Below are 20,024 nucleotides of genomic sequence, written 5' to 3'. Positions count from 1 at the left end.
AAACGATGGTACCTCAGCTAGCCTAGCTGGCGACATGTCTCGAACAGATTGAACTCACTCCTGATAGGCCAGACACTGTTGAATGGCGTTACAACTACGATAAAAGATATAGTGCAAAATCCGCCTACCTGCTGCAATTCAATGGCTCAACAACCATGGAAGGAGCAAAACATATCTAGACGGGCTGGGCACCGGGAAAATGCAGATTCTTTTTATGGACAGCCGCATTGGGGAAAATACTAACGGCAGATGTGTTGTTGCGGCGAGGATGGGAGAACAATTATTTCTACCCTCTATGGCAGAGAAATCTGGAGACCGCTTTCCACCTTCTCGTGGAGTGCCCTTGGACCCGGAAAACCTAGGATGCAATCGCAACCTCAACTGACCTTTGGTCACTGAGACCAATCTCATGGATGGGACTGAACAGCATCATAGGATGGATGCAGAACTGTTGGCAAAATGCACCGACAACACGAAGGAAAGGAACTCAGTCGCTCCTACATTTAATATCCTGGGAGATTTGGTGCGAACGGAACAGACGGTTGTTCGATCATAAAAGGATGGACACTAAAACTTTGATGAGAAGAATTAGGGATGAAATTAGAGTTTGGAACATGACAGGAGCAGGGATTTCGTTTGATCCAGGCTGAGTTCTGTTTCTTCAGCCGTGCGTGCTTTTTTTCTCCCTTCTTTCCTTTTTAGTAACTTTTTTCGTTTGGTGCGTGTTTTGGCTGGCCATTCCTGGCCTTACTCTTGTAATGTCTTTGCCCCTTGCTGATCAATTGATTTGGTAGATCTCCTACCAACATTCAAAAAAAAAAGTCGCTGGCCAGTCACTTTGAGCCCAAATATAAAAAGGAAGTCTGCTACACAGGTCAAGCCGGGACCTGACATTCCAAGTCCCAAAGGCTGCAGCCTGGAGGCATCACAAGTGAGCTACGTGTAGGCGTTGATTCTATGCAATCATATTAGCTGTAGAAACCAATTTAAAATCATCGGTGGAGAATTAGACTATGGATACTACCAGAACTCTGGTCCGATAGCTATCTGAGTCCACCCAGGTCCGAGAAGAAAAGATAAAAGGAGATCACGTGGTGGGGGATGGATCAATTAATACTATACACAGTACTAGTAACCCTTGTTTGGAATCATAATAATCTAGATTATAAAGATAGATTATATAATCTGATTTATACAAATAATCTATGTGGCCATGTTTGAAGGCCAGATTATATAATTGTATTCCAGGTATTACAATACATAATGACTTGTATGTCCTTTGTTTTTTTTAAAAGAGGAGGGTGGCGGTGGCAGAAATGTAATTATCTCCAACTTTACAAGGGTAATGGGTCATTAACAATCCATAATTTGATTTTAGATGAGATGGAGTAGATTGTGAGTTTTTAATAATCTGTCCATCTAGTTTTATAATCTACATCATAATTTGTCATGTTTGAATACAAAATAAATTATAAAACTGGATTATATAATCTGAGTGGTTCCAAACAGGATCTTAGTTAGTACTTTTTTGTCCAAATCAAGATCAACAGAGGAATAAATGTAACTATGTCGGGCTATATTTTTCATCGGACTATGTCCAGCATTATCCTACACTAACGTCCGCGTTCATTCGACAAAAATATCAGGTGCTATCCTTCCTATCTATTTTTTAATACACATTATTTATCCGAGGGAAATTAAAATGCATTGCAACATATTTTATGCAGGATAATTATTCAATGCAAGAGTAGCGGTATATTGCGTGCACGGAGCCCGTTCAACATCAACAGCACCGCGGCCGACTCGTGTGTTCATGTCGGTTTGCTTCGATGTGGCCGACTCGCATGTCCACACCAGCGTACAACACAGTGGCCGATGCCGCAGCCAACTCTCGCGTCTACATCAACACGCTGGTACGCAAGCCACAGCCCCCGCGGTCCATTCCATATCATTATCGATTTTGAACAGATGCGCGCTAACCGCCGCCCTCGCTGTCTAGTCTACATCATCATACCGGTGCCATGTCTGCTCACTCGAGTCGCCCAATGGATGCGCGCAGACCGCCACCCTCGTGGTCCGGTCTAAATCTTCATACCGGTGTCGTGCCTGCTCGCTCGAGTCGCCCAACGGATACACGCATGCCGCCGCCCTCAAGTTCCGGTCTACATCGTCACACAGGTGTCATGCCTGCTCACTCGAGCCACCCAACGGATGCGTGCAAGCCTCCGCCCTCGCGGTTCAGTGTACATCATCACATTAGTGTCGCGCCTGCTCGTTCTTGCCGCCCAACGGATGCGTGCAAGCCGCCACCCCCACGGCCTGGTCTATATCAAATATGTCAGAAATTTTCTGATGATCATTCGTGAAAAATACCAGGTGTTATCCACCTTATTTATTCTATCAGTATAACTTTTATTTCGAGAAGAATTACTTTGTCTGTAATATTTTTCTGCGGAGGACAAGTGCTCACTACAAAGGAGATATGATATTGCGAATATGGAGCTCACGTCAATATTATCATGCGCCGGCATCCATCCACGCTACATTTTCCAACGAACGTGTGCAAGCCTCCGCCCCAGTGGTACGATCTACATTAACCCGATGCGGCCAAATCATTGTACACGTCGGTTTATAAATGATGTCGTCAAATTGTTGTCTGTGCTGGTTTCCAATGACGCGGTTGACTCCCACGTCTAAGTCAAGACGTCGGGGTAGCGTACACCTGTACGAGCCGGCCAATCGTCATGCTCGAGCCACCGCCCCGCGGTCCGGTCTACATCAACATGCCGGAGTTGTGCCTACTCGCTCAAGCCGTCCTACGAACGCACGCAGGCCGCCCCAGCAACCCGTCTCCTCCAACAACATTGGAGAAAAGGAAAAAGGGACATTCGGAATCACGTCTCACGCAACATCGCCAAAACACGCGCCAGCTTCTACTCATGCTGGGTTGCTCAATGGATAGACGCATTGGCTTGTTGTCCGTGCGATGCGTTCTACATCAATATATCAAAAGAAACATAAGAGATTCCATGAAGGAGATATACCTGGAGAAGCTATAATTTGAGGTGGCCAAACATTGAGCCGGTAATTGAAAAGCCAAGCAGCAAAGAAAGAAAAATGACCCTGGAGAAGACAGGAGAGTCAGGCCAAATGAAAGTAACACATCATGGACCAAGAGGCATATAAACTCAATTTGGCTACGACATTTTTCCAAACATATATGATGAGCATCACAAATATCATCAACTCGCCACATCATCTCCAGTTTCAAATACCAGAATTCATGTGTCAACTTTTCACTGGATTATGCTACAAGCAAGTATGAAGACTCTCAAGCCGCCTCCATGAGTCAACTTAAGACTCGGGGGCTACACGGTCATGACTCAATAGATTTGGTTGTTTTCAAAATTCAAGAACTTCGGGTCATTGCAGGGAAGACCACCCAGAACCCCGGGGCTGCTACCTTATGGGTGAAAAATTAAAGGTTGCCAAAGAAGTTTAGCTGCCACGATGCGCTGTTCAAACATGGGTATCGTGCTTTATTGGATTATCATAACGTGGTCAATGGAATTAAGACAGCTTATCTCGGGGCTACTCGTCCCAGGTTGTTTAGCAGTAATAGCATTATCTTCTGCAATCCTATGCTAGGCCTTTCTATTGATCATAGGTCACTCGGGGGCTTACAACTCATTGAGTTTAGCTTTCTTACCCTCTTGATCGGCAAAGACGCCACAAAATGGTTAAACCTACCGGTATGTTTTGGTGACTCCGATGAAGATGACTCCATGTACTCTTGACTACTTAATCCATTGTGGACCATGAATTAGCAAGATTAAAACATTGGTTTGTCATGAGAGAGCCGGCATACTGAAAGCAAGGATAAACCATGGGTTAACATACCGCCTCATTGAAGCAAGACTTGACTTCGAAAGCGGGTCTCTTTTTACCGTGTCTTAGTCAGCCAGATTATTATTCCTTAATATTATCATCACTTGATCTTTCCAGGTACAAGTACGTCAAAAAAGCTACAATCATATTATGACCAGTTCAATCATACATCATCCTACATTGCATCATGCATCATACATACATATCAATGGCGGTCTTCAAACTGGGTTACAACTTAAACTTTTGTAGGAGCAAATAAGTCTTTGAGAGCCAAAATTGGCTGGATTTTCATCATGGTTTATCATAACTAGTGTTAAGTGATTAGAGTTTTTCAAATCGACTTAGGAGAAATAAATATTCTCAAAAAGCCAGGTTCTCCCTTATTGATGAGCTGTAAACTATGACGCTTATGGACTTCTCAAACATATATTTGTCGGGTTGCTCTGCAACCATTGACATGGATTTCGTTTTCAAGCACAAAGGTTGTATTCAAAGATACTTTGCAATGATAAATTACCGGTTTGAATTACAACCACAGTCAAGGATTCATTCAGATTGAGGGGAACTCCTGAAGTGCATTATGATGGGTTATATTATTCTCACAAAGTCCCAAGTCGCTGCAAGCATACGACCCGACACTTGGGGGCTACATCATATGATGTTTTCTTTTCAAAGGAGTACATGAAAGTCCCGAGTCGCCACAGTGAATCGACCCAACACTTGGGGGCTACATCATTCAGCTGTTTAACAGATAATGAGGTCCAAATTGACGACTCGACCCATCACACATTGATGAGCCGGCCCTTGGGGGCTACACATGTGAAATTCAAGACATTCAGCTCATATCTGGCGACTTAGATGATAACCCGGATTTCTCCAAAGCTATCTACAACATTCAAAACCAAGTTCAAAAGTCTCAGGATTTTGCTAGCAAAAACAACCCGACACTTGGAGACTACACAACCAAGATGTTTTCCTACCTGAAATGCAAGTCATCATGAATTGGTAAACTTGGAGCTTGGGGGCTACACGTAATGTGGAGATATAAAAATGGAGAGGAAGAACACCCTCATATGGTCAATTTTAAAAGTGGAGCTAAAGCATTGAAAGGTTGTCTCAACATATTTCTATCTAGCTGAAACATTTAAAGACCGTCTCAGCAATACACAGATTTCTTTTTTCCCAATAATTTTATCAGATCCATAAGAGTCTAACTTTTTGACCTGGTGTGACCAACGATCATCACCCGACATTTTCAAGGAGCATGCAAATGGCTGATGACAATTATGGATCTTCAACACTGTGTCGAGCGCATAGGCGAGTCGGCTCATCATTGGACCCGTCGTGTTGCAGAAACCATCCACTCGATGGACAACATTACGGCCTCCCAAGCTGTCCTGATTTTGAAGAAAAATTGCCACTTCCAGACGTTAGTCTTGATGCTTGATCGCCTAAAACGGAAGACTCAAGATATGGGCGATTTAATGGATTTTCTCCTGAGGTATGCTGAGTTAGATGACATGAAGGATCCCGGCTCGGACGAGGAGAAAGTTGGCAAGAACAACAAAGGTGAAGGTGGCAAGAGCAATCGGCAAGGTGGAAAGCCTGAATGTGAAAAATAACAAACATAAGCAGCCTGAGGGCGTGTCAGAATTTGATTCTAATACCAATACTGGGTTTAAAAACAAGCGCAACTCTGGAGGAGCTTACAATGGGAATATGTCGCACAATTATGAGAAAGCTCTTAAGGCACCTTGTCCAAAGCATAGAACCCAATACAAGTCATCTACTCACTCATGGGAGAATTGTTATGTTACGCATGAGTTAATAGTGGAGGATATCCGAGTTAGTATGGTTAAACCGGCTCACAAGGCGGCTCGTCTGGCGGATTCTCACGATCAGTTTTGCATGAACCAGGCGGCTCGCGACTGGGTTTTCAGCACCAAGGAAACACTGCCAATGGGCAGCATCCTAATCAGGTCAATCAACACCATAAAAATTAATCTGGGTTTCAAAGCAACCCTAAGCAGTTGAACGATGGTCAATACCACATTTTCATCACCAACACATGCAAACAGGATTAGAAGCGCAAGCAGAAAGCCATCAATATGATCAAGACGGCGGAGTCCATACAAGCAACCCGGCTTCTCAAGTTAGAAGTGGTTTAACAACGGACGAATTTTGTGTTCCCAATATTTTTCATTAAAATTGAAGCAATGGGAGTCGTCTCAACTTCATACGGTTTTCTTATCTCCAATATTTTCATCAAAGCATTGGAGGCCGACTCAACGACATATGGGTGTTTTTCCCAATATTTCAAAAGGACATTGACTAGCAAGATGATTGTAAAGACAACTCGAAGAAATAAGGGTTTTCGAGAAGCCACTTCACTAAAATAAGCCGGCCAAGGAGCAACCCGGTCCCATTACATATTTATTATTCTTATTTCACGAGCTTACCACAAATAAATTCAAGCTAACTTGGGGCTAATGTCGGGGATGTAGCTCATGGTTTGACCTGGCCAAAAGCTATGACCCGGCCAGGAGGATTGACCCGTCCATGAAGTATGACTCGACCCATCAGCTAGTGACTCGTGGGACACCCCGCTCGTCAGATCAACCTGGACGACAAAGCCCAAGGCCGAGTGTGCAAGTCGGCGTAAGTCAGTTCATGGAGTGGCCTGGAAGGCGGCTCACAAAGAAGGCCCAAGAAGAGGAGGAAATCCTTCCAAGAGAAACTAGTCCTAGACCTAGTAGGACGTTATGTAAACCTACCCCTTCAACCTATATAAGGAGGGGCACGGCACCCCAAGGGGGACAGGTTAAGTTAAGTTAGGTCTAGCCAAGACATAATGATGAGATAGACAGATTAGACACCCTCGAGATTAGAGTTAGCGATTCTGCACCCTTGTATTCAAGATCATCATCTTCATCAATGAAACATAAGGAGAACATAGGATTTTACCTCCATCGAAGGGGCCGAATCTGGGAAAACTCGCGTCTCTCAATTCCGCCCAATCCCTCTCAAACTGCCACATAGTGCGATGGCCTCACACCTAAGTCCTTCACGAGGATGTCTGTCATGACAAAACCACGACAGAATTCATCGCCGATCCCCAAGGAGACCTGATTTTGACAACGTCCCTCCGTAGCGATGCTTCAACATTAGAGGAGGTGGATTTCGTCCTTGAAACGACTCATGCTCAGGCTCCTGTCTCGGATCCCAAACCGGACATGCCATGCAAATCACGAGCAGGTGACCGCATCCCGGGAAAAACTCCGAATACTCCAAGGGTGGCAACGCCCCCGGTTGATCTCTTAGGCTCCGTGCTTACATACACTCGGGATATTGAAAAATTAGACGAGTTACTTGACTGAATACATGCCATGGGAGTATCCGATGACTAACCATCGGTCTACGACCAAATCGGGATGAGACCCGATGATAGGGAAATTTATGTCCCACCTATTACTCATCTGATCTCTACTGTTGAGGAACTAACGCGGGGCTCGACCTCCTGACCACCGGAACTCAGGACCATCTGCGTCTGAGTATCCGGTGATCCAGATTCTCTAGCGAACAAGTTATGCCCCGAACTCAATTCGAACTCCGAGCTTTCATGTTCAGTAAGACATACGGGACCCAGACCTGATTCTCAGGATTCTACAATTGTGTGAGACACGATCAGCAATACTAGAGGAACGCGTGTCGTCAAAACACCGAATTTTCCCACCCACCTCCCAGTCTAGGAATCATCTGAGTATCGCAGAAGGACCTAGTATACGTGACATCCACCATGTCTGGTAGGCGCTAGGAGAGTTAGTACAACACTTCTGGGCTAGATTCCTCCCAAACATAAACCGGATACTGGATTACAACTGTTGGGACATTATAAAAATATTCCGGCATAACTGCCATGAAGAGAGAATCTTGAATGCCCTTGCCCGTCGCTGCATCCAAAGCCTCACTGAGCTTTCGGTAGTAATACATAAATACTGCGCTATCGAAAATACTTGACAGTCTCGGCAGCTGCAAGTGGAACCACCCCACACCAAGCAACCCAGAGAAGCTCAGAAGAAGCGCATTGGATAGCCCTTGATGGATCTCAAACTGTACTAGATAGGCTATTGGGTAGCCCTTTCCCCATCCACTCCGTGTTACCTCACACCATCTCAACCCATATACTTCGAGCCTGTTAGGTCATGAGGCAGGTGGCTAAAAGCGGAGAAACTATTCTCGAGGCCCAATCACCGCAAGGGCGTTCACTCGAAACCCCCGATAACAGTGTTGATGTGCTCACAATTCATGAGACTTTCTCCTCAAATAATCGACGGAAAAGAGCTCTTAGATAAGCCGACCAAGTATTCATGGTGGCAGAAGCACACCCATGGAAGAACACACCCATCACATTTATGGAGGAAGACCAGCCTGGAATACGGTCCAACCAAACACCAACCGCATTAGTCCTTAATCCCAATATAGATGGTTTCAAACTATCCAAGGTGCTAATGGACGGCGGGAGTGGCCTAAACCTCATCTATGAGGATATTGGAGAAAATGCAGTTTGATTGATCCCGCATAGAACGTAGTAGCACAACTTTTCGACGAATATCCCCGGAAAAGAAGCTCGATGCATGGGTCGGGTCTCCCTCGATGTGGTATTCGGCACCCATGATAATTACAGGTTCGAAGAGTTCACCTTCCATGTCGTACCCTTCAAAAGTGGCTATCACGCCCTTCTGGGACGTGATTCCTTCATCAGATTCCAGGTCGTACCACATTACACGTATATGAAACTAAAAATGCTTGGATCCAATGGTATCATTACCCACACAAGTGATCCAGATAGAGCCCTCCGGACTAAAAATAAAACTGCAACGCTCGCCCTCGAGGCACTTTGAGAGGCCCTTGCGGCTGAAGAACTCACTAAACTAAGATCGATGGTTGACAGGGATGATGTGACTCTTAGCAAGAGGCTCAAGTCCACATCTTTCAAGCCTGTCATTGAAATAGTCAAGTTTCAAGTACACCCAATGGGCCATGACAAAACAACGTCCATCGGAACACAGCTTGACCCCATGATCAATGAAGCACTGCACGGATTCTTGCGAGAAAATTGGGATATATTTGCCTCGCACCGTTCACACATGCGAGGAATCCCGCGAAGACCGGTCGAGCATAGGTTGAACATAATAGACGGCTTCAAACCTGTCAAACAAACCTTGCGTCGTTTTTCCGAACCCAAGCGTCAAGCCATGGGCATGGAACTAGCAAAGTTGCTCAAAGCCGGATTCATACGGGGCATCATACATCCCGAGTTGTTGGAAAATCTGGTCATGGTCACAAAAAAAGGACAAATCTTGGCAGTTATGTGTCGATTTCAAAGACCTCAACAAGGCCTGCCCTAAGGATCTGTTTCCTTTTCCTCGCAATAACCAAATCATTGATGCCACCACACAACATGGCTCACTTTGCTTCCTCAACGCTTACTCCGTATACCATCAAATAAAGATGAAGGAATCCGATCAGGCGGCAACCGCTTTCATCACTCCCTATGGGTCATTCTGCTTCAACACAATGCCCTTTGGGTCAAAAACGCATAGGGACTGACTTGCATGAGGGACTTCAGAGTTGGTAACTGAAACATCGTCATACTCCTCGGTGGACTGACTTGCATGAGGGACTTCCATATTGTCCACCGCCGTCGAAGGAGGTGGTTGTGTTTGGGTCCTATCGAATACATCGACATATGTAAATACTTCTCGTTTATTCGAAAAAGCAATGCTTATTCTAAAAATGATACCTCTTGGAGGGGGAGCAGTGGGAGCAGTAGGAGCAACCCCTATAGAGGTTTCACGTTTAGAGGTCCGACCAGTGTTTGGTGTGGAATTGGTAGAACCTGTAATAATAGGTGTTTGGCACGTGGAGCGACGACCCGTTGTAGCAGAAGGGGCCACTGAGACAGTCGAACAACCTTTTCTTGAAGGCGTTTTCTTATTTTTCTCCTTATTCGATGAAGGAGGTATCTTCAGATAGTCAGCAATGAGGGTGACTTAGAAAATATGATGTTGTCAAAAATGACTTAGAAAAACAGAACGATATTTCTAAAGGCTTGTAGATATCTCGACAAATATTAGTTTGTAACATCTAAATTTGAAGAAATTAAGATTTCAAAATTCTCAAAACAAAATGATGCACGCCATTAAATAACTAGAGCTAAATTGTAAAATGTTGGCTGCAATTTTTTTTTACACTTGGGACTTCAGATGACAATAAAAAAAATAAACCAAGGTGAATAAACCCATATAATTTGACATAATAATTTTCATTATGGTTCAAAAGAGAGAGAGTAAATACAAAGATTTAAGCAAAATTTGCTAGTCAACAACCAATGCACAAATTTTAGTTTTATAAAGTAAAAAAGTTTAGTTTGTACACAGCCAGAGGGCAACATTCTAGAAACAATTGCGTGCATGTTCATCTAATGTCCAGTTTACCTAGAAGTTTCAGCTTGCCGCTACATTCTGTTGATACTTTGCTCAACAAATTTTCAGAATTGTAAGTCAAATCCTGGTAGAAAGTAGGACTACTTTTTCATCAAGATGTACATCTAAGAGCTTGTAAACATGGCACATTCCTGCTAATTTACCATAACTTTTTTTTCAAGAGACATGATACTTATCCTTTCCTCGAAGTAGTGTATATATTGCTTAGAATAGAATGAGAGGACCATGATCTTCCTAGACTCTACAAATAAGAAGACCAATTTACGTGTAACTACATCTTGTTCAGCCCTATCTTTAAATTATGCAACATCGTCAAATATTTGTTTGCATGCTTCATAGAAAACCTGCAGAAAATAACCAAATTGCAACATGATCATTTGTTTGCTGAATCAAGAACTTCCATAATGCAAAATAAGCACATTTTGTGACCTTGGCAAGGTAAGGACATATAACAATCGGGTGCATATATGTGATCCTAATAGTGCTGATTGTACGACATACCTCAGGTGGAGCATCGGTGATCGGCTTTCCGACGAAGTTGGTAGAACATTGATATTGTATGACAACAAGGGATTCGTCTTTCCTCCCTCTCTTAGTGTTCCTTCCTTTAGTGTCACATGTTCTAACTTGGAACTAGCATGGCAGTCCTCTAATAATATTGAGTTAATCACTCGCTCATGCACTTCCGACCAGTCCTTTAGTTGTAATACTCAAAAATACATTCTTTGGTTGTAACATTTTTATAAGCCAGAAATGTAAGCACTGTTAGAATTAAAAAAAATCAACATACCAAATAACATGTGCAAGTTGGTTCATCTTCTATTTATTCTTTAGTACCAAACAAGGCCTTATTTACTGGATTTCCAGTAAAGCTTATTAACATATGAAAATACGAATGTAACAATATAAAAGAAAGTAGCATAGCTTATCATTTGTGGTCTAAAAGAAAGAGCAAGTATATGACACCATTGCACCTACCTTCACGGGTCGAATATGCATATTGAATTAGATACCTACAAGTAGCAAACTAAAAGATAAGTCATGAAGTATCAATGAAACTGACAAGTTACCTGATAGTATTGCTCATATCAGAAACTTCTTGCATACCTTGCTGCATAAGTTGTGAAAATAATCATTTTTGTGGACTCCTAACACATATATATACCATAGCACGTTCACATGTTTATGCACATGAAGAAGACCACATACATTTGTGTAAGTTAAGTGAATGTGGGATTGAATCCTTCAATGTATTACTAGATAAGACGTTGTAGGAAAAAATAGAAATATTTCAGAAATGGAAATCAATCTATAGATTAGTTGTCGTGGACATACTGCAGATGCTTAGGGCCTAGAACTCACACTGAACCAAAGCCGGCAGGTAAACAGAGGAGGAAGCTTTGACGTTTCAGTCGACATCCAGTGCGCTAGTGGCCCCGAATGGACAATGTAATATGGGATTGGTTGTGTACGATGAGGAGCCGACATATAGGTGTCTAGTTATTTTTCATTAAGTAACTTCTTCTTACTATATACTAGATGCTTTTGTTATACCCAATATGTTTGTTATATTCTGTTCTAGTTGCTTTATCTAACCCTTTCTACTTGCTGCTACAATGGTCATGTGTCTAACATTATTTAAAGATCGAAAGTGAATGCGCACCTAGTAAATGTCACCGAGTGTGTCGATATATGTGCATCAACTTCAATCAGGAAATGTTGTTGCCGACGAAACTAATCTCCAAAACAATGTGAACTAAATAATTTGAAATTGCAATGATGTAGAAAATGAAAAAATAACAATATATTACATCACACATAACATTGAAAAAGAAGTATTTGATCTGGCCACGAGTCTGAATATAAATTTGCAATTTGTACATGTTATGAAAATTGTATTCTTACATCTACTTTTTACATGATCCCTTTTACTGGAAGATAACATGCTACACAATTTAGCATGTACATGTCCACATGCAGTTAGTTGCAAGCTATAAATTTAATTTAGTCTAGATTCAAAATATTCATCTAAATTATGATTCAGAAACAGCCACATAAATTGTCATGCTGAGAAAGAGAAAGATCTGATGCTTAATGCTTATATTTTTGAATGGTAGACCAACGCACATCATGAAACATTAGACACAAATCAAGGTTGTTCCTCGCCGTGCTATAAGCTCCATATGAAACCCACCAATGCTCATCGGTCTTATCCACCACAATATAGCCCTCACACACAAACAATAGAGAGCCGCAAGTTTAGAAATATGTCATTAACACGCACCAAAGCAAATTGTATTAACAACTTCATCCACACCAACTCGCCAATTCCCCAAGTCAACTTATCAAATCAAATTAGTAAGTGGGCACACTCAATAACAAATTAGTAAGAGAGCCTACCGAACACTATGAGCAACATAATCTTCGCGAGAACTCGTCCACTTCTTTTATGAGTTTCTCGCCCATTGCAGCCACATACCTGATGTATCTTATGCTCTGCTCCTCCTGTTCGAACTACGCCTGCCCACCCGACCCGACCTAACTCCGCCTTGTTACAAGGTAGGGCAGCAGATATGAAACAACCACCCGACCTGGACGGACGAGAGGCGGCCGACCCTATCTCTAGGCTGTCGGGGTCGCTGATGGGAAGGTGGCATGGTGGGGGGCGTTGACATTGTTGATGTGGAGGCGGCGTGGTGGGGGTGTGGCAAGGCGATGCTTATTTTTTCTCCTCTCTTTCTCTAGCGTAGGTCTCTCTTTGAACGTTCAAAGTTGATCATGGATTATTATGAAGAGAGATTTACATTATTACCGAAAAATAGGGAGATTATATGCCAATTATTCCATCGGAAGAGATTTGGATGAAGCAAAGAGATGTGATGTACGATATGGAAATTTTGATTCGCTGGTAGAGAAAGAACCAGGCATCCTTGAGAAAGATTGTATCGTTGATTGTCCATGCAAGCGATACAAGGAAACTGGTGATAGTTTAGATTTTTTTTTTGTGGTCGACTTGGCTGAGTATTGTTGTATATATAGAGAGTTTTGAGATTTGGTTCACTAGCAAGGAAAGAATATGCATCTATGAGTATGATTGCATCGTTGATGGTCCGTGCCAGCTATACAAAAAGATGGTGATGTATATATTAATAGTTTATAAAGACGGGGCGTCGACCCAATGGCGTAGCCAGGGGTGGACAGGGTGGTCCATGAACCATCCTGAAATCCCACCATAGCCAATATATAGGGTAAAAAATAGATACTATATTTTTTTACAATGCATAGAATTACATAAAACATTTATTATTGGACCATCCTGACTCACCGAGCTGGCTACACCACTGCGTCGACTCGTTGACTGGGCAGTTGGGATAGCTGCCAGCCCGCCCGGGTTCGAGCCTCGGCTCTAACTCGCGGGGCTCGCGGAGCTTCTCCTACAAAAATAAGCCAACAAGGGTTATCCCTTGGATTAGTCTCGTTTTTTTATACATGAATAATTTAGATATTTGGTCATCTGCTTGGCTGAGTAGTGTTGTATATATGGAGAGTTTTGATATTTGATTGATGGCTGATTTATGATATTCACCCATAGAAGGAAAGTGTTGTTTAGAAAAAAAATCGGTTGGTGAGGCTGGCTCGCTAAAAAAAACCGGTGGGGATGTCCGCGATGGTTAGAAATAAAAATCGTTGAACGAGATCGGTGAGAGAGGCTCTCGTTCAACTGAGGGAAGGGGTTACCAGACTAACGACGTACCAATTTTTTTTTAATATAGAGATGGCAGATACTACTACAGGATAACATGCCCATCCGTCCATCCCCATGTGTTTGTGTTTGCATACTTGCATATCCAGCGATAGAAAAGTTGCTTTTCCTAACCTTTCCTGCACTGGAAGGATCAGATCAACTCCTGTCCGGGCAGAGTAGCCCAAGTGGTGCTGGAAGAGAACCTCCAAATTCCAACGATTCACGTGTCAAAATAATTCGGACTTGTCGAGTGTTAAAGAACCCCATCCTTGTTTTTTTCTCCCTTTGACAATCTCTCTGGCTGGTTCCCATTCCTGCCTGGTACCACCGCATTTCTCGTCTCGTCAGAGATTGCAATCTTTGTTTTGGTTGCTTGGTAGTTCTTCAGGGAATTTCATGCCTCTTTGGGCTAAAATCCAGCTTGTTCTTCTTTATCGGTTGGTAGTGCTGCTTTCCGCGGGGGGGGGGGGGGGGGGGGGGGGGGGGGGGGGGGGGGGGTTTGCTTAGCATCTTGTTTTGGTGTGCACGCAAATGTGGGCAGAATGCAACAGAGGCGGAAGGGCCCAAGCAATAAGTAGCCCCATATATTTATGTGATTGGGCGAGCTTTTGATCAGGAAAGGTTTGCTTGTCCTCGCATCTCTTCTTCTCCCTTCCTCCCTCCCTTCTTAGGCAGAAATCGTTGTTCTGATTTTTTGAGCAATCTTTGTTATAAATTAAAATTACATAAAATTATTTCATAATTTGACTTTTTTAACTATGTCATAGCTTGTAATGTTTACGTGCAACATTGAAACGTCGAGCTAGCTAACGTTTCTGTCCTTGCCCACTGTCAGACACAGCACACGTATGTGATAGGCCGGAAACGTCAAGCTATATGCCATTTCTAAAAACGCGGTTGACCTGACGTTTCTATATATGGCAGCAACACCAAAGACCTTGGCGTTTCCAAAACACTTGTCCTAATTGCTATGTTGTTTGAAAACGTCAAAGCCTTTCTCGTTGTTATTCTACATAGAAACATCAGGGTCAATGAAACTGTAAGTGCATCTAGTGTCCCTTAGTGATTTTGGTGGTTTGAAAACTTATAGGTTAAGTATCTAATGTGTTTATGAGTGTACACATGATCTATAAGTCATTGAGGAGTTTGAGATATTTGAAGAATATCGACCCCTAAAAATATATATCTTCGGTTGAAGAAATTGGTCTGAAACTGAAGAAATGAATCGCGAGGAATCTACAATGAAATTGATATTCCTCATGAAGATACTGAAATCGAGGAATTCGGTGTGTCCTGAAGAAAATCATTTTAAAGACTTTGAAGCATGAAGATTTACTCTTTCTGTTTTATTTTCTTCGCATTTGAGTACTAGGAACACCGTACTGTTAAAGGGGATCGAAGTTACACTTTGGAATGAATTTCCTCATGATGCTCAATCCAAGCCTAATCCGACCAAAAGCCTCAGGTGAGGAATACGAGTGACATGAGGACTCTAACAGTTGAGGGTTCCGACCGTTTCGATAGCCACGCCAAGTCATTGGTCTTATCCACTCCAACGGTCATATTATTTAAGGGCATTAGTGTCTAATCATGTCGGGATGCTCCCGGGCTATAAATAGCCACCCCCTCAACCATTAGCTGGTTGGCTGCTCCGTTAGAAACTGACACTTGTCATAAGAGCAACCCAATTCCTCAGAGTCTTCGAGAGTAATTCATCAGTGAGGAAATACCCCATACACCGAAACCACAAACCAAACCTAGTGATTGAGCATCACTGAAGAAGTTGTTCCTGTGTGGGACTGAAGCCTTTTACCTTTGAGGACTGTGCATCCTCCAGACGGTTAGGCGGCATGGTCTAAAGCTTTCAGCAGTCAATTGTGGATCGTCGGGTGACCAAGTTTGTGAGGGTTTGGAAGTCTGCCATGAAGACTTACCACGAGTGTTGGGCGAGGACTGTGTGTTCTTAGCCCAAGGAGAACACGATAGGGACTGTGTGTCCTTTGGTTTCAATACCAAGCCGCTCCAAACCAGATGTACGACTGTCACAGCAGTTGGAACTGGGTCATCAACAACTGTCTTCACTGAGAAACGGGTTCTTATTCCTCAACTCCTTACTTTCGTCGAATTATGTGTTGATGACTTTCACTGCTACTGTTTGAAGAATTTGCTGAAGACTTTTTCTGAATTTCCTCAACCCCAAATTCTTCACGTCAGTTAATCCTCATATGTATTCTGCGTGCCTGCTCAGAGTGCAATCTGTTTTCACATTCTTCACTCTGAAAAACTGCTGTTGTGAAACTTTGCACTTCTGATTCTTTACTGTTTTCGCTGTAAGTTAGTCATCAGTGAGGAATTTCCTCAGTGATGAAATTCTAAAAATCTCCTATTCACCCCCCTCTAGTCGATATAACGCACTTTCAGAAATGACATCTAACTCCGCATTTCTGGCCTGTCACGTACGCATGTTCGGCCTGGCATTAAGCAAGGATAAAAATGCTATCTAGTTCAATATTTTTATGTTGAACAGTAATGCAACGGGCTATGATGTTGTTAAAAGAATTATATCGTGAAATACTTTTATGTCAAATTCAATTTATAACAAAGATCATTGAAAAGGTCGGAAAATGATTTGGCCCCCCTCCTTCTGTGTTGTTTGTGGGAGAAGAAGAAAGAGGGACGGAGAGGGGAATATAAAGGTGGGCATGGAGATGGCCATGATTTCACCTCAGGCTCTTCCTCTCTCCCCAAGCACTTCCCAATAGATTCCGTCCCCTCTCTATCATCCTGGGTATCCTCCCACCTTTTCCCATCTTAATTGCAAAGGTTTCCGCGGGATAACATTTGTTTTGGTGAGTCCTATAGAATCTTTCCCTTCTTTTTATGTTGCTTTTCTCACTCCTCCCTTCCCCTCCTATTTCAACTTCTTGAATCCCATGCGCACAATGGTGACTCCTGGCCACTAGTACCTACTTGCTGCCATTCTAGTAGATAGAGCCAACCGGCTACCCTGATGCTTGGTTTTTATTTGCTAGGAGGAAATTCAGAGAGGTGATTTATTTGTCTTGTTTATCCTTCTTGGATTTCATCTTCACACTGGTTTTCCCATGCGGATTTTCTTTAACCCGCCGCTTCGATTTTCTATAATAGCTGCACATTTAATCTTTGTGCTAGATGTTCTTTATGGGTCTTTATTTGTTTCCAGTACAGCCCGATCCCCACATAAATGCAAAGTTTAGCCACATAATTTCGTAATTTATGGGTCAATTTCAGGACTCTATCTAGCTCTGGTGTGTGAACCAGGTGAAGAAGAATCAACAAGAGTTTGGAGAGGGAAAAGGGGATGGAAGGCGAGAGCTTCTCGGGGATGGGCAATGGAGGCGGCGGCGGCGGCGGCGGAGGGGGGCACCACCAGGTGGTGGACGGGAAGCTGATCCAGACGTTCCACAAGAGCTTCGTGCAGGTGCAGAGCATCCTGGACCAGAACCGGATGCTCATCTCCGAGATCAACCAGAATCACGAGTCCCGGGCGCCGGACAGCCTCACCCGCAACGTCGGCCTGATCCGGGAGCTCAACAACAACATACGCCGCGTCGTCCGCCTCTACGCCGACCTCTCCGCCTCTTTCGCGCACCGCGGCGCCGCCATGGACGGCGGCTCCTCGGAGGGCGACTCCTCGGGCACGCTGCGCTCCTCCGATGCCGCCGGCCGCGCCGCCGCTGGACAGAAGCGCGTCCGGCCAGGCTAGCTTGGCCCGACCAGATGGTGCCTGCTGTTTCCTAGCATCGTCATGGATGCTGTGTAGCAGCTAGCGAGGAAGGATGTAAGTTACTGATGAGATGTTTGCTACTCCTACTTACTACTAGACTAGTTCTTCCTTGCTTAATTTCTTGCCGTGCTTCTTCTTCTTTGCCTCAAAGTGTTTCTTGAACCCTGATGGTGAGAAAAACAAAACTTTTCTGTACAAGTCCATGTGACGATGAGCAGAAAACACCCATTGTAGAAGCGGCAACCATCACCAGTTCATGATAAGCTGCAGCCTTACTATTACATGTAGAATCTAGTCACCGTTCCATGGGCTCCTGGCTGATTTCAGGTGTGCCAGCCAGGTCTAAAGTTAATCTGAGAGATTTGGGAGTTCTTGAGTATTTTGTTCTTACTTTAGTAATTTTATTGAGTATCTTTCTCTAGGTCATTTGCGAGGGGAAAATTAAAATACCGTTGCCCTTGGATTGGGATGGACCATGTGAGCCTGAAATTCGCATGTACTGATGCAAAGTGCAAAGCTTTACAGCTTTTACCAATCTGCTGCTGCTCCCGCTTCCTCCCCTGTCATCTTTCCCTTCTGTCCTGTTGCAAACCATGATGAAAAGTTTGATGACCAAACGTCTTCTTCTACTGCTAGATCAGCTCACTCATCATCTGATGAGTTGGTGGGGTGTAGATTTTTGGAAGTTAGCATGAGAGCTTCTAAAATTTCATTGCAGAAGAAACCGAAGGCTAAAACTTCGCGAAAACTTGTACAAAAGCACATCACACCAAACTAAACTAGGTCGAAAACATTATAAGACATACAAAAGCGCCTCTCAACACCGAGAGAGAAGACATCCGATAAAGGAGCGGACAAATGCTGCACTGGTGGCGAGAGGACATCCAACATGGCTTGACTGGCGCTGCCTGGATGACAATAGTGCTCCAATGTCCAAACATGGCGGGCCAACAGCAAGCCCTCGACGGACACGCCACCGCAGACCCTATCATCGCCCCGCCACCTTCAACTTTGAACTGGACACATTGCCGCAAACCGGATGCTCCCATCAAGAGGTCAAATCTACATAACGATGCTTTCAACAAAGAAATGACGTCAATGACGTCGTCATCGTCGATCCAACAAGGCAAATCTTGGTTTTCATCCAAAGACCGAACTCGACGACAAGAGAGGTGCAAGATCTCCTCGGCGAGGCTTTCAACAAGGAAACAACACCCCACGGGTGCTGTCAACATTGACAGAGAGCAGGACTTTCATCCGGAGAAATTGCAAACCTATATCGGAGACACCGCCGCAGACGCACACACTAGTAGAACCGTAGTTGCCCCTCCTCACACCCAGATGAGAGCATGGCGAAGCACCGACATCTCGACACCACGCGTGGCGGTTCGAACCATCACTCGCACCAGCCACGAGCTTGGGAGGGCCCAAAGCTGGGCCGCGGCCCAGCACGCAGTCACCGCCGCGGTCCGCTCCACCATCCACGACCAGGAAGGGCCCAGATCTGGCCGGTCCTGCCCGCAGCCACCGCCGCGAACCGCTCCACCACTTGCACCACCCGCGACCAGGAAGGGCCCGGATCTGGCTGGCCCTGCCCACGACCGGCGCCGCACACCCACCGGAATGACCTTGCGCCTTGCATTGTCATTGTTGTGTGTCGTCTGCCTCGTCCCGTAGCCGCGCCCTCGCCTCGCGCACCGTCGACGCGCCCCTCCCTTGCACGCGCCCTCGTCGCTTATCTCACAAGCGCGAGCCCTTGCACCACCATGGACACACACTGCGTCACCCATGGCAGCAGGACCGCCGTCCTCCTTCACCCAACATGCGCGTCCTCGCCGCCCGCACCGACACAACACCTCCTCCTGACGCCCGCGCCCTCACCACGCGTCCTCCCATGCGCGTGGCCTCGCCGCGGATCTTGCGAGCGCGAGCTGCCGCGCCACCTTGGTCCCGCCCCGTGCCGTCCATGGCAGCGGCCGCATCGTTCGGCAGACGTCGCGCGAAGCAGGCGAATAAAGAAAAGGGCCCTGTCGCAACCTTCATGCGAGCCGGCACGGACTTTGTTGGCGGCTCCTTCAACGGCGGCGAGCCAAGGGGAGGGAGGAGAGGGGGCTGGGGG

General features: G+C 44.7%; 1 protein-coding gene across 4 annotated transcripts; it reads left to right on the top strand.

Moving 5' to 3' along the window:
- The first annotated feature begins 16,795 nt into the window (after positions 1-16,795).
- On the top strand, positions 16,796-18,284 carry LOC123448351 (protein ELF4-LIKE 4-like). 4 transcript variants are annotated; one of them, XM_045125189.1, is made up of 2 exons: positions 16,796-16,988; positions 17,440-18,284. In XM_045125189.1, the coding sequence occupies exon 2, from the start codon at positions 17,480-17,482 to the stop codon at positions 17,882-17,884; it is 405 nt and encodes a 134-aa protein (XP_044981124.1). In that variant the 5' UTR covers positions 16,796-16,988; positions 17,440-17,479; the 3' UTR covers positions 17,885-18,284. The 4 variants fall into 4 exon arrangements, with proteins under 4 accessions (XP_044981124.1, XP_044981122.1, XP_044981125.1 ...); XM_045125187.1 differs by having other exon boundaries at positions 16,797-16,988; positions 17,410-18,284; XM_045125190.1 differs by lacking the exon at positions 16,796-16,988 and adding an exon at positions 16,998-17,187.
- Positions 18,285-20,024: the final 1,740 nt, after the last annotated feature.

This window comes from Hordeum vulgare, chromosome 4H (genome assembly GCF_904849725.1).
Source record: "Hordeum vulgare subsp. vulgare chromosome 4H, MorexV3_pseudomolecules_assembly, whole genome shotgun sequence".
NCBI lineage: Eukaryota > Viridiplantae > Streptophyta > Magnoliopsida > Poales > Poaceae > Hordeum > Hordeum vulgare.
This window is presented reverse-complemented; position numbering and strand designations above follow the sequence as displayed.